This window comes from Macrotis lagotis, chromosome 3 (assembly GCF_037893015.1).
Source record: "Macrotis lagotis isolate mMagLag1 chromosome 3, bilby.v1.9.chrom.fasta, whole genome shotgun sequence".
Classification (NCBI taxonomy): Eukaryota; Metazoa; Chordata; class Mammalia; order Peramelemorphia; family Peramelidae; genus Macrotis; species Macrotis lagotis.
In genome coordinates this window covers 48889281-48914801 of record NC_133660.1, presented here as the reverse complement: position 1 = coordinate 48914801, position 25521 = coordinate 48889281, and the positions used below count along the sequence as shown (strand labels likewise).

General features: G+C 32.8%; 1 protein-coding gene across 1 annotated transcript in view; it reads right to left on the bottom strand.

Annotated features, from left to right (window-relative positions):
• Nucleotides 1–25521, bottom strand: part of NDST4 (N-deacetylase and N-sulfotransferase 4) — a 445770-nt gene that overhangs the window by 368632 nt on the left and 51617 nt on the right. The window contains exon 2 of the mRNA XM_074228617.1: nucleotides 18578–19807. Coding sequence (XP_074084718.1) covers nucleotides 18578–19558 — 981 coding nt within the window. The 5' untranslated portion in view covers nucleotides 19559–19807. The remainder of the gene's footprint in view (nucleotides 1–18577; nucleotides 19808–25521) is intronic.

Sequence of the window (25521 nt, the reverse complement as noted above, 5' to 3'; positions counted from 1 at the left end):
CAATGTAAAGACTAATAGACTGCTTTCTGTGGGGGGTGGGGGGTGGGGGAAGGGAAGTGAGATTAGGGAAAAATTATAAAATTCAAAAAGAATTTTAAAAAAAGTAGTACAGTGTAGTGGAAAGTGTATTGGATTTATGCAGTAGGAACCTGGGTTTAAATCTCAGTTCTGCCATTCATTATCTCTGCTTTCCTAGCTTTAAATTCCACTATTTCTCCATCATTTGCTTGGCTTCTAATGAAAATGAATATCTATATCTATTATCTATCTAGCTATCTGACTTTATCTATCCATCCATCTATCCATCTTTCTATTTATCTATCTGATAAGATCTGTCACTATACCAGGTTACTAGTATATTTTTTCCCATGCAAATATCTTGTATTTCCTTCCCTCTGTATACATTGTATCTTTCCAGTAGAATGTGAATTTTGTGAGATGTTAGATAAGGGATGTGCCAGAGCCAGTGTTAATTGTCTTTTGAGAGTTGATAAATTTTCAGTGTGAGCAATGACATCTAAAAAAAATCAGCAAATACTACAAATCATGGTTTGATCTGTTGTTTTCTTAATTGTCTAGACTTGAAAAATTTTGGAGAAAATAGTAATAATGCAAATTAAACTTTAAAGCGCATTATGGATACTTATTTCTCTGTCTTTCTCAGGAAAGGCTGTTATTTTACTTTTACAAGTACAAATCTCAGCTGGACTACATGTTTTTCTTTTTCATGTCTAGGACTCCAGAGAGGTAGCATGCTGTGAAACAGAAAATGTTGAACTTGATTAGTAATACCTAGGTTTAAGACCTGTCCCTGTCCTATATTACTTGTGTGACTATAGGTTATTCATTGAATCATCTTAGTGACCCCAAGTAACTTTTGGAATTCTTGAGTTACAGATCTTGGGAACTGATGAAAGCACATGTGTGGATGAAAAAAGAAATCCCAAGAGTTTAGTGCATAACTAGTACTTGATAAATATTTTAAATTGTAATGAATTGAAGCAAGTTTATGCAATCCTTCTATGAAATCCAATCAGCTGACACATTACAAGGCTATTTTAGTATACAGTAAAAGGATGAGAGAGATATCTTCATCTTTTCATATCTATCCATCCACCTGTATGAATGTCACTTTGTGAATTTTTTTAAAACAATTTGAATAAAATTGATGATATTAAATTGTATTATTGCTCCAATTGCTTTTTCTCTGGGAGTTTTATTGACAAAAGTGTATGTAGAGTAATGATAGTAATTCTTTGACTAATGGAAAAGCATTATATCTGACAGTTTTTATGATGTTTACTACTGTACCAAAGACTTTCAAAGAATTCTTTCTTTAAAATGAAAAGAAATCTTTATGTGACTCTCTTTATATTCAGATGAACTAGATTTGCTACTGAAGCATTTCATCAAAGGTTATTTCCCATCCAGAAATCTATTTCCTTTGTCTCCTGCAAAGTCTATTGGTAGACACCAAGTTTTGGAAAGGTCACTTGATTTTTTCACTTTCATATTTGGAGCCACTAATATTAGGATAACAAACTTCTCTGGTAGGATAAAATAGCAAATATTGCACTCTTGTCAATACAACATTTTTAGAAGTATTCAATTTCAACAATCATTTTAAGCTTTATTTTGATATAGATGTAATGGTCTAAGGTGAAATCATACTCCCCAGGCGCTAAAAGTCTTTGGAATATATACAGAAATGAAGAAGTTTAAAGAAAAAACATTGGAGTGGCTAGGTGGTGGCCTCAGAATCATTTCTAATCTCTTAACATTTTATATCAAATTTATTTATTTTATATTTTTTTGCCCCAGCTACATGCAAATGCAAATTTCTTTTTTATTAATTAATTTATTTATTTTGAATTTTGCAATTTTCCCCTAATCTCATTTCCCTTCCCCCCACCCCCGACAGAAAGCAATCTGTTAGTTTTTACATTGTTTCCATGGTTTACATTGATCTAAGTTGAATGTGATGAAAAAGAAATCATATGCTTAAGGAGGAAAAATAAAGTATAAGAGATAGCAAAATTACACAGCAAAAGCAAATTTCAACATTTACTTGAAAAATTTTGGCTTCTAAATTCTCTCCCTTCCTCCCACCTCACTCCCCCATTAAAGCAAGTTCTTTGGTGTAGCCATGAAATACATTACAATAGTCATATTGTAAAAGCAAACAAAGAAAGAGAAACTTCAAGAAAAATAAAGTGAGAGAGGGAAAAGCATGCTTCATTCTGTATTCAGACACCATCAGCTCTGTCTTTGGAATGGATAACATTCTTTTCATAAGTCCATCACAGAAACTGCTTCAATATTTTTCCCCCACAGTTGCTATTACTAGATGTATTTTCCTCCATCCTATTCCCCGCCCCAGCCCCATTTAGTCTATTCTCTCTCTCTCCTTTCACCCTGTCCCTTCTCAGATGTGTATTGTATCTGACTACCCTCTCCCACAATCTTCTTCTCTTCCATCACCTACAACCCTCTCCCCTTCCCCTGTTCCCTTTCTCCCATCCCTTTCCTCTTCTATTTTCTTCTAGGGTAAGAAAGAGTTCTATACCCAGTTGAGTATGTATGTTATTTCCTCTATGAGAGTGAAGGCTTATTTGTTCCATTACATTGAAAAAACTTTTTCTTGCCTCTTGTGTGTTAAATATTTTAGCCATTCTACCTCTCCTTCCCTTTCTCCCAGTATATTTCTTTCTTGGCCATTAACTCCATGAATTATAATATATATATTAATACAAAAGTATAGATTATATTTCATATTCAGCTCCTTCCTCTGCCTTGTCTATGTATGCTCCTTCCAACTGTTCTAATAACTGAGAAAGTTCATATGAATTATCATCTTTCCATGCAGGAAAATAATCATAATTTGCTCTTCCTGTCCTCCCTTTTTTTCTTTAAGATTTTAATTATTTTGAGTTTTACAATTTCCCCCCTAATCTTCTCCCCACCCCCCACCCCACAGAAGGCAGTCTGTTTGTCTTTACATTGTTTCCATGGCATACTTTGATCTAAATTGAATGTGATAAGAGAGAAATCATATCCTTGAGGAAGAAAAATAAAGTATGAGATAGCAGAATTACATGGTAAGATAACATTTTTCCCCCTAAATTAAAGGTAGTAGTCTTTGGTCTTTGTTCAAATTCCATAATTCTTTCTCTGGATAGATATGGTATTCTCCATCACAGATACCCCAAAATTGTCCCTGATTACTGCACTGATGGAATGAATAAATCTATCAAGGTTGGTGATCACCCCTATGTTGCTGTTAGGGTGTACAATGTTTTTTCTGGTTCTGCTCATCTTGCTCAGCATCAGTTCATGCAAATCGTTCCAGGCTTCCCTGAATTTCCATCTCTCCTGGTTTCTAATAGAAAAGTAGTGTTCCAACTGTCCTCCCTTTCTATATTTCACCTGAGTCCTATACTTAAGAACAAACTTTCTGTTCATCTCTGATAATTTCAATTGGAAAGGTTGAAAATTCCCTATTTCACTGAATTTCCATCTTTTTCCCTGAAAGAAGATATTCAATTTTGCTGGATAATTGATTCTTGTTTGCAATCCAAGGTCTTTTGCCTTCTGGAATATCATATTCTAAGCCCTTTGAGCCCTTAATGTAGAAACTACTAAATCTTGTGTTATCCTGACTGTAACTCCATGATATTTGACTTGTTTCTGGCTGCTTGTAATATTTTTTCCTTGACTTGGGAGATTTGGAATTTGGGTATTTTCCTGGCAGTTTTAATTTTGGAATCTCTTTCAGGAGATGATTGGGGGAATTCCCTGAATTTCTATTTATCAGAGCTATTTTCCTGGAGAATTTCTTGAAAAATGAAGTAGGTTCTTTTCCTGGTCATGACTTTCAGGTAGTTCAGTCATTTTTAAATTACCTTTCGTGGATCTGTTTTCCAGTCAGTTTTTTTTCCAATGAGATATTTCATGTTTTCCTCTAGTTTTTCATTCTTTTGGTTTTGTTTTATTGTTTCTTGATTTCTCACAGTCATCATTTTCCCTTAGTTCCATTCTACATTTGAAGGAATTATTTCTGTGGAGAGCTTTTGTATCTCTTTTTTTCATCTGGCCAATTCTGCTTTTTAAGGCATTCTTCTCCTCATTGACCTTTTGGACTGCTCTTTTCCATTTGAGCTAAATTGTTTTTTAAAATGTTATTTTTCTTCAGTATTTTTTCATATCTCGTTCACCAAACTGCTAATTTGGTTTTCATGATTTTCCTGTATTGCTTTCATTTCTCTTCCCAATCTTTCCTCTACCTCTCTTACTTGAGTTTCAAAAATCTTTTTTGAGCTCTTCAATAGCCTGAGACCAATTTATATTTTTCTTGGAGGCTTTGGATACAAAAACTTTGACTTTATGATCTTCTAAGTATGCATTTTGATCCTCTACAGGACCAAAGCAATTGTCTATAGTCAATTTTTTTTTTCTTCTGTTTTTGCTCATTTCCCCAGCCTATGATCTTATTTTAACTTTTTTTTTTTTTTGTTAAGGTAGGGCTCTACTTCCAATGTGAAGAGTGCGCTATCCTAAACTTTTGAGGGTTTTTTGCAGCTGTTTTCAGGGACATTTCCCCACCCAGGGGCCTCAATTTTTACAAGGTCTTATGAAAGGTTCTGCCTGCTTTCCTGACCTGTGTCCTGGAACTGTGAGGAGGGTCCCTGCTCTTCTTTGGTAGTAAAGCTCCTTTTCCTGATTCTGGGGCTCAGACTGTGACCTGTATCTGGGTATGGGCAAAGCCACAGATTCCTGTCTCAGGGCTAGCAGAGACACTCTATGTGCTGTGCTCTCAGAAAGCAGCTGCCAGGTGGCTCCCTGCCAGATAGCTCCCCAGGCCTGCTCCCCAGCCCCTGGATCAGAATTTGTGCTGGGGTCTGTGCTGAGGCCTATGTTGGACATACTCTATGTTCACCCTGGTGCAGCAGAGTTTTCCCACTGACCTTTCAAGCTGTCTTTGGCAATCCCTGGGTTGAGAGGTCTGGAAACTGCCATGGCTGCCTGGAGCCAGTTTGTTCTGGCACAGTCTGGGCTACACTGCAGGGCTCTTTCTAACCCCAATGTAACAGACCCTTCCTGTGGATCTTCCATATTGTCTTAGGCTGGAAAGACAGATGAGTCTTTCTATGGGTTCTACCACTATAGAATTTGGTTTATAGTTATTGTTTAAAGACATTTGGAGTGGTCTGGGGAGAGCTTGGTAAAGGTACAAAAAAATTCAACAGTGATTATAGGTAAACTTTGTAACATTCATAAACTTTCAAAATTTAAATGGGGCCATGTCAATCTCATAAAGTTCAATTTGGCAAACATTTATTATGGAACATTTGCAAGAAAAGGAAGGAGGCAGTGGTATCTCAGATAACTTTTTTGAATAGCAAAGAAGTGAATGCTTCTTTATTTTGGGAGAAAGCCAATTTAATCTTCTTTAAGTACCATCAAACATCTGATTGGAATGGAAAATTAGGGAACAAATTCAAGATCTGGCTATGTTCCCTGTCAAATACTTTATTTGGGCCTATCTCTAACAAAAGCAAAGAACATCTTGGCTATTAAAAAACATTCTAAATTAGTCAACCTGCCCTATGAATTTGGGGGGTTTCCCTTTCATTTTGGGGGAAAGGGATCAACATCTATATATTATTAAAATTACAAAGGACTACCCAGAAGAAATATAAAAACTTTGATGAATTAAAATCAATAGTATATTATACAAGGTGAGCATGATATGCTTTTTCCTGTAATTTTTTTTCAGAATTGATTGCTACATGGGCAATTTAGGATGAAATGAAATTTTGCTTTGCAATCATAATCTTCAAAGAAAATGTTTATAAAAAAAAGTCAAAGAGTTGGAACTTTTTCATTTTTCTTTAGGGCATAAGATTAAGAAAAATGTAAAGATATAGATGTGCCTATGGATTTTTTTTTGCTTTCAATCCAAAAGGAGACACATTGTTTATATACTTGTGTACCTAACTGTATATAAAAGTGAGAAAGGGAGGAACTATAAATGAAAGGATGTATGAATAAGTAATGTTTTACTCTTGACATTCATCTAGAGATTTTATCCCCTTCCTTCACCTATATTAATTTTTAAATAATTTTTCTTGGGAATGCTCTGTGATAAATTAGTCTAATAAATCAGAATAGACAGTAGAATTTCACTCTAGCTAAAAACTTTTGAAAGAGTACTGTCAGGCCAAAATTACTGAGAAAATATAAGTTTTTTTATTTGTTATTCACATTCCTTTGATTCTTTGTGAAATACAAAGCACTATTGTAAAGAAAAATGGATTTATCAGATTTATAAGGAAAATTCATAAAGCTTCTTGGACATCAAATAGCTTAAAATGTCATTTTGAAGAGTAACATGCAAACAAATCATAAACATACAGATTATATTTCACTTGAACTGCATTCAGGTCTCAAATTAAAAGGAATGATACTTAGAAAAGCATAATTTGTTTTTTTTCAAAGTCTAACTATTTAAAAATAATTAGAAGTAAAAAAATCAATGATTTCCCCCTGATCATTAAAACACACACACACATATACATATAGCATAGTCACTGTAGATTTTGCTTTTTGCCACAGAAATTTTCCCCTAGAATATACTCAGCTGCCTTTCTCAAATATAATGGTTCATAATTTATTTTGGTATCTTTAAAAATTTTTAGAAACTGTAATTGACATTATTAATATTGTTATGCTTAGCAAACAGAAATCATTATTAAAGTCTTATCTAATAGTTTAAATATTTTCCCATAACATCTATCATTTTTATTTTAATATTTTGAAACAAGTATAAGTCTGTGTATCTTTTAAAATTTTGCACTACAATCAAGGCCTTGTGAACAAAGAAAATTTGCATTTTATGATAAAAAACAATATCTTTATAGAATAATACTGACTATATCTAAAAGAAATCATAAAGGATGGGACTTTGAAAGCCTAGAAAGACTTAAATAAACTGATGCTGATGTTAATTTATACACATTAACAACAACATAGAGTGATGATCAACTCTGATGGACTTGTTCATTTCAGCAGTAAAATAATCAAAGACAATTCTAAAAGACTTGTGATGGAAAATATCATCCAAATCCAGAAAGGAAACTGTGAAGTTTATTATCTTCAAATTATAACTTCAATTTTTGCCTTTTTTTGCCTTTTTTCTCTTTAATGGTTTTTTCTTCTTTCATTTGGATTTGATTCTTCCTTCACTATATGATTAATATGGATCTATGTTTAGCATAATTGCACGTGTAGAGCCTATATCAGATTGCATTCTATCAGGGGGAAGGGGAGAATGAAAGAAGGAAGGGAGAAATATGTAAAACTCAAAACCTTTCAAAAAAATGAATAATGAAAACTACTGTTGCATGTTGTTGGAAAAACAAATAAATAAAAAATATTTAAAAAAAAAGAAACACCATCCTAATGTGAAATAAAAAGGTTTTCAAAATGTAGCTCCTGTAGCTTCTTAGGACTCACTCACTAAGACAGAATTCTGTTTTGAGTGTTAGAATATTTTTAATAATCTGAGATTGAAATCGGTTGAAATCCATATTTTTAACACTTATTTTCCCATTAACATTATTTGACCATGTATCATGGAACATAAAATGATTCCCATAAAATGAAAAGTGTTGACTAGCACTCATTGCCAGCAATGACTATGTTAAGAATTGTTTTAAATGGTTTCTTTAAAGACGTGTGTACCCCCAAAAGGAGGAAAGACAATCATGTAGTAAGAGTAAGAAATAACAGATAAATAGCTGGAATGTCAAATTGATATACTAAAACTCTCAGAGAAAGTATTTCTACCATGTGGAGGATGGACACACAAGGAAAAGAAAGGGCACAAATTACATCAGATAAAAGGGAACAGATGGTCATAACAACAATGCAAGGAGCTGATGGATACTAATGAGATCATGGATCCAGCAAAATAGTAAACAATAAATGCTGTTCCACAGATATCCCCAAACAACCAAAACAAAACAAAACTTATTTTTATTATTTGCTATTTTAGTCATCTTAAAGTCTGCAACCAAAGAATCTATTTCATATTGTGAATTAATACCTTAACAACTTTAGTGAAATGGTAACTTCAGATTATTCAAAGGATTAAAAACTAAATAGTTCAATTTAAATCAATGGACTTTTCTTTAATCAGATTCATTAACCATAATTCTAGTTCTGAATTTATGAGAGAAAAAAAGGGTTATGAAATAAATTACAGGATTTAGACCAGGAACTTCTATAATTCCTTTTTCTCTATTACATGATAGTTACTCATTTGAGTAAGTTAAAAGAAATTCATTCATGTATTTATTCTTAAATAAGTCCAAAAGAATACACCATAGCACCATCCATCAAAATGGCAATAAAAAATAATTATCTTTATAACTACTATGTGAAAAAACCTGTTTTAGACATTGCAGATACTAAGATAATAGTGAAAGAATACCTTCACTCCAAGGTTTACATTCTACTACTGTCTAAATTTAAGTAAATAAGAGAAAAGAGTAGAGATCACTGAAAGGATCTGACCATCTTGTGCCCTTTATAACAATGAAATTCTTCAATGTTTCATTTGTCTCCTTTGATAGTAAGTAAAAACTTATTTATTTATTTTTTTAGGTTTTTGCAAGGCAAACAGGGTTAAGTGGCTTGCCCAAGGCCATACAGCTAGGTAATTGTTAAGTGTCTGAGACCGGATTTGAACCCAGATACTCCTGACTCCAGGGTCAGTGCTTTATCCACTACACCACCTATCCACCCCTAGAAACTTATTTTTTGTCTAATCAAATAGCCATTCCCCTTTCCTTTTTTATTGTAAATCATTAGATGTATTTCATCAATGGTTTTACTTTCCAACCCTGCAAACATTTTTGAAATTTTCTTCTAAAACATCCTTTTATGTAATAAACCAGGATAGGACAGATAATAAGAACCAGACCAATGCCTAATAGTGTGGGAATATCTTTTCATTTGATGCTTACATTTTTAATAGGATGGTATTTCTGATAAAAAGCAAATGAGATTCAGGAAATCAGTTGTGGGAAAGGCATTAAGACAATTACAATTAATAACAAATGCAACAACTTCATATGAAGTCTGTAGATGCTTAACTTCACTATTCCTGAGGTATAATGTTGTAACTCTCAATATTCAATTTATAGAAGATAAGGAGCTAAGTATAGAACTCTAAGTGATAATAATAGTAATAGCTTAGCATGTATATAGAATTTTAAGCTTTGCTAATAACTTTGTAAATAGTGTTTCAATTTATTCTTAGAGTTCAGGGAAGTAGGTACTATTATGATGCCCATTTTGGAAATGATAAGGCAGTCAGAGGCTAAATGAATAACTCACCAAGAGTCCTACAATTAACAATTGTCCAAAGTTAGATTTGAAGGCAAGTCTTTTTTGATCTTGGTTCAATACTCAGTCCACTATGCCATATACCTGAGGAAAAGGGGAAAAAATGTCTATCTACATATAATCTTGCCCAGGCCTAATCACAGAGTTAGCATCAAAACTGCTTAGTTCATGCCCTTTGTCCTGGAGAATAAACTAATGGGTGTATGCCACAATAATGTAATTATCATATAGAAAAGTGCCACATAGGACCAGTGGAATAGATTAAGTACAGTAGCAGGAAATGATTATGGTACTCTGCTTTTTGATAAACCCAAAGAATCCAGCTGTTGGAATAAAAACTCTCTCTTTGATAAAAAAAATTGTTGGGAAAATTGGAAGTTAGTATGGAAGAAACTTGGATTAGACCAACACCTCACATCCTATAGCAAGATAAGATCAAAATGGATACAGGATTTAGACATAAAAAAACAATATTATACGCAAACTAGAAGATCAAGGGGTAGTATACCTATCAGATCTATGGAAAGGAAAGCAGTTTCTGACCAAGGAAGAGATGGAGAACATCACTAAAAACAAACTAAATAATTTTGATTACATTAAATTTCAAAAGCTTTTGCACAGACAAAACCACTGTAACCAAGATCAAAAGAAATGTAGTACATTGGGGAACAATTTTTACAACTAGTATTTCTGACAAAGGACTCATTTCTAAAATATACAGAGAACTGAGTCAAATTTAAAAGAAAAACATTCCCTGGTTGACAAATGGTCAAAGGATATGCAAAGGCAATTTACAGATAAGAAAATCAAAGTGATCCAAAGTCATATGAAAAAATTTCTCAAATGATTACTTATTAGAGAAATGCACATTAAAACATCTTTGCAGTACATCTCACACCTGGCCAATATGACCAGAAAGGACAATGATCATTGTTGGAAGGGTTATGGGAAATCTGGGACACTATTACATTGTTGGTGGGGCTGTGAACTCATCCAACCTTTCTGGTCTGGGAACTATGCCCAAAGGGCAACAAAACTGTGCATATCCTTTGATCCAGCAATACCACTACTGGTTCTATATCCTGAAGAGATTATGAAAAAGAGTAAAAACATCACTTGTACAAAAATATTCATAGCAATCTTATTTGTGGTGACAAAGAATTGGAAATTAAGTGAATGTCCTTCAATTGGGGAATAGCTTAACAAACTGTGGTATATGTATATATTGTTCTATTAGAAACCAGGAGGGTTGGGAATTCAGAGAAGCCTGGAGGGAATTATATGAACTGATGCTGAGTGAGATAAGCAGAACCAGAAAAAAACATTGTACACCCTAACAGCAACATGGGGACTTGCTCATTCCATCAGTGCAACAATCAGGGACAATTTTGGGTTATCTGTGATGGAGAATACCATATGTATCCAGAGAAAGAATTGTGGAGTTTGAACAAAGACCAAAGACTATTACCTTCAATTTAGGGAAAAAACCCTGTTATCTTATTATGTAATTTTTCTATCTCTTATACTTTTTTTTCTTCCTTAAGGATATAATTTTTCATCACATTCAACTTAGATCAACGTATACCATGGAAACAATGTAAAGACTAACAGACTTCCTTCTGTGGAGGGGAGGGGGAAGGGAAGCAAGAATAAGGGAAAAAATTATAAAACTCAAAATAAATAAAATCTTTCATTAAAAAAGTGCCACATAAAACAAAATATTTGTGGCAATTTATTACGTATGACAATAGATTTAAGGATGAATAAAGAGTTATGCTACAGGAGTGTGATGTTATTTTTTACATTGCTGTAAGAAATGATAAAGGTTAATAAATTCAGAGAAGCTTGGAATGATTTAAACAAACTGATGAATATTGAAGTAAACAGAACCAAGAAGATGATGTGATCAATGACTACTAAATGGAAACTGAATATGATGAAAATATAAAAAACAAGGTTCACAAAGAAGAGATAAAAAAGTCATCTCCTCCAGTTCCTTTGAAGGGATGCTTGAATGTGAAAGTGTTTGAGTGTGTCTCTGTATCTCTGTGTGTAGATCTGGGGATCTACAAATGAGAAACATTACATAATATATCAGATTATTTTGATATGTTGATTAGTCTTGCTGATCCCCCCCCCCCCTTCTTCCTCTTTAAACAATTCTTTGTTATAAGATCTGGTCTTCTGGAAGGCAAAGAGGAGAAATACAGAGAATAAAAAACAAAAAAAAATCGTTTTTTAAAATATTCAACTGCTGAATCAAAATGGATTGAAATACATATACCCCTAAAAAGACTTTTTAGATTGAAAGCTTCTAGAACGTACAACCAAATTTAAATCTTCCATCCTGATTTCATTGACGTTTGATTATGCCTGATTTTTTTCCCATCAAAATTATACTGTTATGGCAGTCATTTAATTTTCTCTAATTATAAATGAAAATATTTCTGCATTTTTGAAGATTATCCTAACAAAGTCAAAAAACCTGTAACTTCTCATCTGAACAAAGCTTACAATAAAGCAAGCTGATGACTTTAAGTAGCCAGTTCATAGATCCAATATTCTCAAAGAAGAGCAGAGATCCACTGAATGATCAGAAGATAGTTTTATAATTTCAATGAGACTTTTAAAATACCTAACTAAATACAAGTGAGGCTTTATGAGAATTAAGATTTCAAAGAAATTGAATAAAGGGATGCATTGTGATTGTGTTACTCTAGCTATCACCCATCTGAAGCAATTGTAATATCACACTATTGTTTTGTTGCATGCTTTTATCAAGACCATTTCTCATAAGTTTCCATTTCTTACTGAGACAACTTTTTAAATTTAACTTACTCATGTCTTTTTAATTACATCCTTCCCCAGGTATATTGAAGGTCTGCTGTAATTCTCAGTAATTATTATAGGCCTAGACTATGGCAGACTAACCTGTACTCTAATTTGAATTTTCTGTTCATTATTAGGTAGCCTATATGAAACACCAATGCATTCTGGGAAGTTCATTCTCTAAATAAATGCTGATTTGCACAGCAAGTGTTTTAAAATGCTAAGGAAAATGAAATCTTGCCTAGAAGCTAATTTTAATCTGAAAGTTTCTTATTTAACAATTTTTATAGAAAAATGATGGTCATATAAGGAGGAGTTCTTAATGCCAGATATAAATTATGAAAACCTTTGACCTCACCTCCCAAATACTTACGATCATGAAACACACTGTCATCAAGAAATAAAACACTTTTAGTAGAATAAAAGTCAGTTGATGGAATAGGTAGAACAGAACATGATTTCTAGGCAAAATAATTAATAGAGAAGATTTAGATTCGCTCTTCTTTTGACACTTACTCCCCACACATCACCTCAGCTTTCAGAATAATTTAAGATACTGTCATTTAACACATATTACAGTTAGATTATGTAGCACCTGCTACAGATATCCCCAAAGCAACCTGAAACATAGTAGAATTCTAAAATATAAAACCTGTTAACTAGTAGGTTATACAGAGCAAGGAAATGTGTTTACAGGGATTTATGCAATATGAATCAATGGTGTGTCCTTTTTAAATGTTGGAAAGCTGTTAATTCTGGAATAGTTTGAAGAATTAAAATTGAGAATCACTTACAGATCAATATAGAGGTATATGGTAGATATGAGCATTCTCCAAAACATTAGAGACAAAGATTTATAGAGAAGTGATATCATGAATATCACTAAAAGAAAAACATGAGCAAAAAGAAGATGGATTGGTAAGAACAAGGGGAAAGCAATGGCAAATTTAAATATTCCAGTGGTATTCTTATGATGTCAAGAGGAAGCAAAACAGGTGATCATAGATTTATTTAGCTATTTGAATATGTGAAGAGATGTCATTAAGGTATGAATTTTCAGTCACTTTTCATGAATGGTAATGGGATTGTAATTACTCTTTTCATACTCTCTTTCATACCCTCTTTTCAAACCAATGACCAAATGAGATAACCCATATAGTTTTGGAAACATTAAAGTGCTACTTACATACCAACCAGCTAGCAGCAGTTATAGTCATAACAGTAGCAGTAGTAGCAGCAGCGTTAAGTATTCTGTGCGATGCTCAATAAGGCTAAATAAGTTGGGATTAGGTTATAAATGACTTAAAATAGCAAACAAAAGAGTTCATATTTAGTGCTAGGGGTTATAGAGTCACTGGAATAGGAGCATAAATAACATGGTCATATCTTTAGGAAAATCTTTAGGAAAAGTGATGATCACTTGGTCAATGCGAAGGGGAAAGAAGCCATTGTATTTTTGAACAGTTGGGTGGTAAAGTGCACAGAGTGCCAGGCCTAAAGTCAGGAAGGTTTCTCTGAGAGCTCAATCAAACCTCAGACACTTACTAGATGTGTGATTCTGGGCAAGTCATTTAACCCTATTTGACTCAGTTTCCTCATTTGTAAATGAGCTGGAGAAGGAAATGATAAATCAGAATAGTCCTTTGCCAAGAAAACTCCAAAGAGGGTTACAAAAAGTCAGACACACCTGAAATGACTGAATAACAACAACGTTGTATTTACAAATTGAGTATTCAGAACAGTATTTGGGTGCAGTGTGGTGATTATTGTAAAAGGAGAGAACACTGAATTCATCATCAAAGGATCAAGGCTCAAATTCCAGTTCTGTTATTTACCTCTGACATTGAAAAAGTCACAGTCTTTCTTGACTTTCTTATCTTTAAGATGAGATAAGATGACCTTCAAGTTTCCTTCCAACTCTGATTCCTATTACTCATTGTGCAATGATTCTTTCAGCTATACTATATGGGAAGCTATTAAAACTATGAGAATCATTGTTAGTGCATTACTTCAACAACACTCCCCCCCCCAAAAAAAACATTTGATAGTACTAAAAGCACATTTCCCTCTTCGAAATTGTGAATGTTCTTCCTATGGTGATAACCAAGGTATAGTTCATTTAAATCAGGCTAAGAGAGTATTTGAATATTTATACACTTTCTCTAGCAATTATTGGTCAATCTTAAGTAACTGGCCATTTTTTAATGAAGGAAGGACTTGCTTAATATATATACCATTTGCTAGAAGTTAATGAAGGGCAATATCCTAAATACCAAAAATTACATTTTTAAAAGAACATTAGCACTATCATCCTGTTACATCCTTGTCTATCTCTCATATAGTATATCTCTCATATACCATCCTAACTCTGTACTCAGGATTATTTGTAGAACTTTGAGAAGTATATCTATTTATAATACTCATGCATTCAGATTCTATGTGAAAAGAAAATATGACAAAATTAGAAAAATGCCCAAATGTTATATATGGCACTTAATTTTATATGGAAATTCAATTTAATTTACAAAAGTGATATTTTGGGCACAGATAAAGTATTACATGGCATTGATCCAGCAACATAAACTTCCCATAAATTTTGAAGCTGGATAAAATTTATGAGACCAACTAGTCCATTTCCTTCATTTTAGAGTTGAGGAAACCAAGGTTCATAGAGTTTGAAATCTGTGCAAAATCAATCACTGAAAAATTTATTTTACAGTTTCTTTTTAAGTTTTTTGCAAGGCAAATGGGGTTAAGTGGCTTGCCCAAGGCCACACAGCTAGGTAATTTTTAAGTGTCTGAGGTCAAATTTGAACTCAGGTACTCCTGACTCCAGTCCTGGTGCTCTATCCACTGCGCCACCTAGCCGCCCCTATTTTACAGTTTGTTAAAGGATAATATAGTTATGCCACCAACCATAAAGAAGAAATAAAAAAATAAGAAAAAACAGCTAGATGCCTAATCAAATATAAGAGAGGACTTGGATGGTTACAGTATGTTAAAAAAAAGGGAGGGGGAATGGATGCAAGAAATATTGTAAAAACTAAAATCAAAACTTGATTGGATTGTGGTTTGAGGGTGAGGAAAGAATCAAATTATTAGTGTGGTGAAAGGGAAAAGAACAGTAAGTTTGGAGTCAGGGGACTAAGCTCGGCCAGTGTGAACAAATCCCATAACTTCATTGAGCCTGTTTTCTCTGCTGTCAAAGGAGGTCAAAAGAGATTAAGTGAATTCAAAGTTCTTTCCCCATGTCCAAACCTATGTTTCTTTGAAGAGTTTGAGGTTTGAGTCTTATCTCTAGTTATGTCTCCTTTATATGTATTATTGAGAATCAGATACAGTTTAAGAAATTAACTCAAGGATAAAGACTATTACTTTTCTCATATCAGAAGAACTATATAAACTAATATGTATATATTACTTGGATGTCACTAAAGAGCAAAGAATTTGGTCTAAGATTCAGTGGAACAAGGAGATGGGGTTGGATTGTATGCATAAAACTGTGTAGTCAGACAGTGATCCCAAGCTCTTAGCTGTCATCAAAATCTATCTCTTTTAGCACAATATTTTAGTGGTAATACTATGTGGTTGTGAATAATGGCATGTCAACATCCTGGAAGAATTAAAATTGCAAATCATGCAAAAAGCAACAGAAATATGAGTAGTAAGTGAAAATTGACTGTAACAATTTTACTAAGGATAACTTGAACAAAAGAAGTTATACAATAAATGATAGCTGATATGGATGACCTTAAAAGAAGGTAGAAGTGTAAGTGGCAAGAATGAAAGAAGCATTCTGATACTCCTTTATTACTAAATGAACCAGAGAAAAACCTCTGAGCTATTAGGCAGATCTTTTACTAAAGGTTATATGGGGGAATTTGAATAAAAATCACAAAAGTTAGCAGGGAATAAAGGAGGTGATCAACATTACTGATTTGGAGGCAATCATAAAACATCAAAAGTATGAAATATTCTAAATCTAAAGCAACCAGATTGTTAACTCCTTAATAATAATGCCTGTATCTTATTTGTTACCCCCAATACATTGCTTTGTAATTTGCGGAGACTGCACACAATCTTCTAATAGTTTTTTTTTTTTTAATTAAATGCAATCTTCTTGGCACAGAGCATTTTGTTATTTTAAACAAGGTTTAATGTTTAAATGTTCATTGGAAACATAAAATGCCACCCCTCATATCATGAGAAGAAGCAAAATGAATGGTAAGTCTGGCCACCAAGTCAGTAACTTAGGTTCAAGTGCCATCTCTGAAACATATTTTCCATGTTCCATGGACAAATAACCAAAGCTTCAGTACTTCAGGAAATTCTCTCAGAATATAAGAGAGATTAGCTGCTGATTTACATAGAAGGATGGACTTTCCCAATAGGAGTTCCTTACATAATAAAATAACAGGCTTATATCCTGTCTGCATCTCATAAAAAAAAAAAATCAAACCACAGGCAGGAGTATGATAGATAGGCATTTTCTGTTCCATAGAAAGAAGCATTTAGATGGCCCATAGAAATATTAATTTAGAGATTTAAAAGAATATTTTGAATCATTACCATGAGTTTCAAACTAGGTCATAGAGTCTTTTAAGGGACTTTTTTTTGGATATTTTTAAATTTTACTTTGCAGCAAATAACTTATATTTCATCTATTCCTTACTTTGCAAACTCATATCTAAGTTTGAACATATCTTTCAACTCCATTTATATGATGCTATAAGGATAAGTGCAAACTTTTGAATTTGGGTTGGAAAAAAAACAAAATTGAGTAAAAAATTAAGAGAGACATACTTCACATGGAAAATTCTACTGAATTGATATAAGGCAAAGGTGGTTCTATAGAATGCAACTCTAGTCAGAATACATATGGAATGTCATGTAAAGGTATACTTGGAGAGTCAATCACTTTAGGGTTCCCTGTACTAAAGAAAGAATCTTAGAGATTATGTAGGAAGACAGCACACATATGAAGTGGGCTGTCAGAAATTCATATACATTGGTCATGTATGACATGCATATAACTCCTTCCTGGCTTCTACCTTCTCAAAGAACATTACATTGGAACAACAACTCAACTTCATGTTTGCTGTATTTCTTTAGACTAGGATCCAACTTCCAATTCTATACATGGCAGACTCCCTTGTTAAGAACAATTTCCAAATCTATAAACACATGCTACATGTTTTTCAACATAACTCTGTTGTTCTTCTACACTGATTCTGCTCCACTGAAATAAGTCTATTTTCTTTCTCCTGAACCTGGCATATACTTTCTTGTCTCTTTTCCTTTGAACATATTATTCCCTATGCCTTGATAAGATCATTATTTACCATTTTATTGAAATCCTTCAGGGACAAGCTTCAATAACTACTTCCTCTATTAATTTCCAAAGAGGATAAAGGTACATTAACAATTATATAACAACAGAGAAGCAAAGTGTTTTTAGGGTTATTGTATTCTAATGGTTTCAGAGAAAAGTCTTTTAATTTTGTACTTGGTAATTTATTTTCATTGACTCTATGAAACCTAATATGCTAAGACTGGCTTCCATATAGTCCTCTTCTAAAAGTTCTTGATTCCATGAGTCCTTGGTAACAGGGTAACATGGTAACATTTCAAAAGAATTTCATAGATAACAAATGTACATTTCCCTTTGTCATTAGTGAGCCAATAGTAATCTCTCCTCACATCTGATCTCAAAGTACTTTTCTGGTAGCCCTTTTAGGAAATTGTAATATTATTAGATGCATTGTATTTATTCATTGACAAGTCTTATCATCCATCTTGGTTTTAAAAATATTCAAGGATAGAGCTAATGTCTTATGCTTCCCTCAATGCCTAGTATTGAGGCTCCATACAAGAATTTCATAATCTTTTTTTTCCCAATGAATTAATGAAGCAAGGCAGTTTGTGCATTTTAAGGTTCTTAAACATTTGTGGAGGGGGGTTACTGCTTTGTTCTCCTGTTAACCCTAGCTAGGTTCAGAAGAAAAAAGAAAGAAAAGAAGAAAAAAGATTATCCTTTGGATATTTCTAATATACCCTTCCAAAAAATATGGACTGTCTTAACAATGCTTCATGAATAAAAAGGAAGAATAGAAGGTTCAAGGCTCTCTATGAGTCTTCCTCTTTCCAAGAATACAGACAAGAAAGCATCTATTAAGGGATATTTTGTCCAAAATGAAAAACAAAGATAGTGATATCTTTCCAACCAATTGTTTTGTGAGTGTTTTTAATATCTTCTAGTTTCAGCTAACTCTAAATTATCTCATTAATATTTTTATACTGATGAAACAATGAAAAAAAGTTTATGACTTTTCCTTACCTTTACATCCTTGACATTCATTCTTGTTCCTTCCTTGCCTACAAAGATGTCATCAATGTCCACAAGGATATATCTGTCCAGTGACAATGTAAGCTTCTTCCCTGACAGGAAAGAGATGGCATCTATGAAGATGAGCTTGTGCAGCCAAAAGTTCAAGTTATTTCCAAAAAGGACACGCTGAATTCCATCATGAAGCCCCAAATCCTGAATCACTGTAGCATACAGATTGGTGTTGGATAAGGGAACTTCAAGGGATTTTGTAGTCTGTAATTCTGTTAACAGAACAGGTTGGTAAGTTGAATGATTAAATTGGAAAATAGTCCAGTCTTCACCAGGCAGTGGACCTTTCTCAACCCTTGGTGCTTTGGTAATATGCAACAAAGGAGACTGAGGGTTTACAAAGCAGTCTTTTAGGGCAATGTTATTATAAAGGCTTAGGGGAAAACCTTTTAATTTTGTACTTGGTAAGCTATTCTCATTGGCTTTATGAAAACCAATTATGCTAACACTGTACTCCACACAGTATTTTTCCAAAAGTTCTCGATTCCATGAGTCCATGGTAACATATTTCAAAATATTTTCATAGATAACCAAAGAATATTTTCCTTTGCCACTGTCAGTAAGAGGAGGCATGTCTCCCTTGCTTGGAGCAATGACCATGTGATACTGAAAGCGACTGGACTCCAAGATGGCTATGATATCTTGGCCAAGCTGAGAGTATTGACTTTCCACAAATAAAAGAATCGTTGGATCTGTCTTTGATGTATCAATAGGCTTGACTGTCTTCAACTCCAATGACCGGTAGGGTAGAAGTTTGAGGTCAGCACATTCTGCCCCTGCAGTGGTTTCAATGAGTGTCACATCTTGTTTGTAGCCCGTGTAGAGAAAGTAAGCAGAAATGACAATGCTTACCAAGCAGAAGGTAGCTAAGAGAAGGATCAGTGTTCGAAAACTTCTTCGAACCTTCACAATAAGATTCATTTTTTAAATTAATTTTTTAAATTGCTTTTGAATATTATCTCCTAAAGTGCCATTGTGAATAGAAGGTGATATGGTGCAAATACCACTCCTCAGGAGCTCATGTGACCATTTCAAAGCATGTAAGAAAGAAATATAGAGTCATAAAACAGTTAAAACTGGAAGTCCACAGACCTTGAGACACAAATTTGAAATAAGTTTCTTTGAATATAGCCAAGACCAAGGATTGATGTAGAAGCCTCTATACATTATCTATAAGAGAGAAAAAAAAGTAAATAAAAATACATATATGCACATATATGCTTTGGTTAGTCCATGTTTATGAAAATGTATGGGTATATAACAGGAACCATACCTAGCATTTATAGTGTTTTAATGTTCATGATATTTTCAAATATCATAATTCAACAGTCCTAGGGAGGTAGATGCTATTGTTATCTGCATTTTTCAGATGATGAAACTGAATGTTTTGCTGAATGAATTCTTCAGTGTCACAGAATTAGTAAATGTCTCTTCCTGATTCCACATTCAATGCTCTATCCATTAAACCATAGTGATATATCTAAACATATTCCAAATAGTTTGCCTGTATGATAATAAATAGCCTGACATTTCTGGTTCCAAAAAAACTGATATGAATTACTTAAAAGTGGATTGCCATTAATATATGTCTTAGATAGGACTCAATTTTCAAAAAGTTCTATAGAAGTAGGAAAACTGCCAATTAAAATCATCTCTCAAAAGTCTTTTTCCAGTGAAATGTTAAAACTAAGGAATAAGATAAATGTGAATTATGCTTTGGTGAAAATGTGAATTGCCAAAAAATAATAATTTTATGGCATTGGAAAGTGACCCAAAAAGGGAATTATCAAACGAGTTGCAAATGTGTTTTATGTATCTTAAAAGAAAAAAATTAAAGAAACAAATTTGTCATGAGTACTAAAGACAGACAGTCCTCCTTTCTGTACTGTTTTTCTCCTGGAGCCTCAGGAAATTTATTCTCCTTCTGTAGTGAAAAAAATATATATATAACATTGGGATGGACACACCCTTCTCTGTAGGCATAGAATATTCCAAAGCTAGTGGGACTTTCAAGTTGGAAATCATCTCTGATGAGAATATTGTAGAGACCAATTGAAATAATGGTCAGATAAAATGCAATGTGTGAACTCATTTGTCACATCACCTATTTCTAAACTTGCATTACCAGTTTAAATTAGGAAATTTAGTTTTTCTTTTTTGTCCATCTTCACATTTTTTATAAAAAAGGTTTTAATTGATATAGTTTATGTGATCAGTTTTCTTCAGTTTCCCTCTCCTTCTTCCTCTCAGAGAATCATTCTAGATAGAAAATAACATTTTGAAGGCAAAATATGAAACAGATGAGAAAAAATAATCATGCTAATTATATGTTGAAAATGTCTACTATGTGCAATGTGTAGCACTTGTGAACCTCCTACCTTTGCAAAGGAGTGCAGTAGGAGGGTATTTTCATAACTCTTCTTTCAAGCCATGCTTGCTTTTGCTAATTTTACATCATTCACTTTTAATGTTTTGTGTTATTTTTCTTTTACATTTGTAATCATAGTATATATTGTTTTCTTGGCTCTGCTTATGTCAATCTGCATCAGTTCATGCTTTTCTCTGTTGATCACATTTGTCCTTTCTTGCTGCTACAATATTCATGTACCATAATTTACTTAACCATTTCATCAAAAAAAAGTGATGCTATTTTTGTGCATATGAAAACTTTCTTCTTATAAATGGTCTCAATGGGAAATAAACCTAGTAGTGTAATCTGTATGAAAATTTTATCATTTTATTCACATAATTGTAAATTTTCTTCCAAATCTAATTTTTCTTCCAAAAACTCGACCCACAATGCACTATGAGCCATCCTTCCAGTCATTCCACAAGATTGACTATTCCCATCTTTTTGTCATCTTTGTCATCTTGAAGCAAAACTTCAGGGTTGTTTTGATTTGTATTAGTTATTTGGATCATTCTTTCATGTGGTATGTCCATTTTATCTTAAGGCTGCTAAGTGGTACAATGGACAGAGTTAGAAAGACCTGAATTCATATTCTGCCTCTGACTATGCAACCCTAATTTTTCTCAAATACCTACTTAGCAGGATATTTATAAGGATCAAATAAGGTAAAGAGTTTTATAAACTTTAAATATTCTATGATATTATCTTTTTTATAAAAGATAAGAATACAGAATGTGGAGATAAACTTCTAAAATTATTCTATGATTTCAGTAACTGTTTCTTTTTAATGAAATTCATTTATTGTATATTATTTAACAAAAAATTTAATTAAAACACTCAGGGAAGGGGCAGCTAGGTGGCACAGTGGATAGAGCACAGGCCCTGGAGTTAGGAGGACCTGAGTTCAAATATGGCCTCAGACACATAATAATGGCCTAGTTCTGTGACCTTAGGCAAGTCACTTAATCACATTGCCTTAAAATAAAAAAATGAAAAACCAAAAAACCAAAAAACAAAAAAACCACTCAGGGTAAAAGAATAACCTCTTCATCTCCTTGCTAATGAGAAAGTTGAAAGCATTATCAAACTCCAATATTGCCTTTATCAGAATTTACTGAAATTCATAAAAATAGTCTAAATATTGTACATCTGACATGAATTTAGAGACTTTTGGAGGGCAAAAATAACAATGAATTGAAAGCTATTTCATCCATAAATTATTTTGATGGTATTAATTCTCATTGGTGATAATTAAAAATTATGAGAGAAACTAGAAAAGGAATAAATAAATGGAAATATGTAGACAAATTATTTAGGTCCATTGGATTTTTATACAGAAGAACTTGAGTAGTATCAACTAGTCTGACATCATTTTTAAGTTAACATGGATATCCACATGTTAATTATATTTTTACTTTTTATAATAAACAAGATTAATTACTAAAGTAAAATATCCACTTAAATTTTAATTCCTCTGTACATGTTATGAAATACATTCAAAGGAACAAATTGCTAAAATATTATGATAAAATATTTTTGCTTAAGACTATACTTAGTATATCCCTCAGACCAGATGCTCTTCTGTTCTCTTAAGTGAATTGGGGAAAAAAAATGATAAAATAAAATACAAAGAATGTAATGTTAATTTCTGGTTTTTGTAAGTTAATATGCACCCTGCAGGGATTGTTTCTATCTGAATTTAACACAATGGCTTGTGACTTCATACTCACTCTAGATTAAACATTATAACTACCCTAAATTACGTAAATACCCTAAGGATACTATATACTTAATTTATTTCTCAAGATCCCAAACACATAAATCTGGGTGAATTTTCCTTTATAATCCTCACTGAATTAAGAATATGATGATTTGATCAATGTTGGCCCCAGGGAAGGACTGAAGAAATTTAGTTATATCTCCTTTTGTTGTGGTATGGATGTGTCATTTTGTACATACTAAAAAAGTACAAATAATGAATCAGTTGTTTTTGCTTAACTATTATTTTATTTTTTTCTTATAAGAGAAAGATCACTGGAAGGGAAAATTTAAAAGACAAAATCAGAAAGGAGTGTGATAGAAAAAAATAAAAGGTATCAATAAAAGTTTCTAAGAGACATATTGAAAAAAAAATCACCCCTTGGGTCCAACTAGCACTTTTCTCTTTCTTTTGAAGCTTATGTTTCTCTTGCACAAAATTCAACCCATGTATTTGGAATTCCTTCCATTTCTATTATCTAATATTATTCTCTGGGAGAACTTTTGCTTTCAAAAAGCCTCTTTTTTCAATGTTTCACAAATGCTTTTCCTTAAAATACTGAAATTGAATTTTGTTAGAGATAAATTAACTGTGGCAATAAAACCTACTGATTTGATATAAACAACAAACACACGAATCTTAAAAAGGCTTTGAATTTTACCCTAGTCTCACACCTCTCTATTATTACTGGGGATAGCCTTCACTGAATGCATGAATCTTCCTTTTCAAATTCAGTCCAGTCATAATGGAATTGTCATCATAAAGAGACAGTTCATAAACTATTTTATTTAGTTTTGAAGGGGGTTTCATCAATTATGAAATTCTACAAGAATTTATAAATTAAATTTATAGAAATAAGAACTCAGAAATCATTTTTTAAAATCATGCCAATTCAAAAACAAAAAAGCAATCTATTTTCATGTCAGAATAAAAGTTATCTTTTTTACAACTTTAAAAAATAGTCTTACCATGTAATGGCAAAAATGGAGTAGTTTGTCATTGCTATAAACATGATAATTATTTAAGATGGCATTTATTTGATATTAATGTAATCACATTTATTTATAAAGATTACATTGTCTTGATTGTCAATATACTTATATGTATTATATATATATATATATATATATATATATATATATATATATATATATATATATATGGAGAGAGAGTGAGAGAGAGAGAGAGAGCAGCAGTCACTTACTAAACACTTAGTACAAACAGATCCCTATGGGGGGAAAATCATTGTCATAAAATCATATTGTTTTCTAAGATCTTATGGACTAGTGAAAGGAAAATAAATCAACATAGATAATTAAAGTGCATAATATTGTGTATATTAGTTCTGTGTGAGTTCTAAGGAAGAAGATTATTACTGACACGGATTGGGAAAGGGAATCAGGGAAGGCTTCCTGGAGAACTTGGCATTTGAATTAGGATTTAAATGATAAATAGAAATTCAACGAATAAGAAAGAGAAAATCATTCTAGATCTATATAAGACATAAGATTATGAGAACACAACTTAATGTGAAGAATAAAGGATAATTAAATTTGACTGGTGCACAGATGACAATGGTATAGTAAATAGGGAACAAGACTTGGAATAAAAAAACACAAACACAAAAACCCTGGATTTGAACCGTAACTCAGAAACTTACTACATTGCTATGTGACTCAGGGCAAATAACAACCTTTCATGTCTCAATTTTCTCATTTGTAAAATGAATAGATTTGACTTTATGGTCTCTACTACTAAAGATGTGCTTTTATGAACAAAATTGGAGAGACAGGAATGAGCATATGTGCTAGGACAGTGAGCAGAGAGGCTAGAGCTTAGATGGACTGACAAGAAAAACTACCAATTGATAGCTAGTTATCATTCTCCTAATTAGTTAATTGAGTTTCTTCCTGCCTATATAATTTCTCTCCTCCAAATCATTCTTTACATGTTACTACTGACTAAATAGGATCATGATACTCTGCTCAAAACACTTCAGCAGTTCTCTGTTTCCTACCTTGTAGTCATAAGGTCCAGTTTGCTTGTATGACTTTCAAGGATCCCACATTCTAGCATCATATTATATTTCTCACTTTGTTAAGATCAGAGGAAACTGTTGTCAAACCAGACAACTCACAATTCTCCTTACCAAGTACTGGGTTTTTTTTTTTTCTGCTTCTATCTGGGATGCCTTCCTTTTTCTCTCCTATTTCCCATCTGTTATACATTTCTTCCCATATTCAAGTTTTTACTTAGATATTACCTTATTCCTTGACATCCTTTCACTGACCAATCATCAGTGAACTCTTCCATTTGAGATTTCACACAGTACTTTTCATGAGAATCAGTTTGGCATAATGGATAGAGTCAACTGGGTCTGCAGTCTGGATTCAAATTCCATTGCAGATACTTTTTGACTAACTTTTTTTAACTATGCAAGTTACTATTTTCTCTGTGTCTCAGTTCTACATCTATGGATATGTGAAATTTGTACTTCTCTTATAGACTTAACAAGCATTCAGTTTAATAGTCAATGTGACAGAAATAAGAAGGTAAAATTATTTGCTTCAACATTGAATCTCATAAGAATAGTCAAGAGTTAAAACATCTGGCTCTTAGGTTGATTTAGACTTAGGTTGATTTAGAATTTTGACATCTAAAGTAGTCATCACCCCTCTGTGTATGCTGTTTTTTTATATTAAATTAATAAGATTT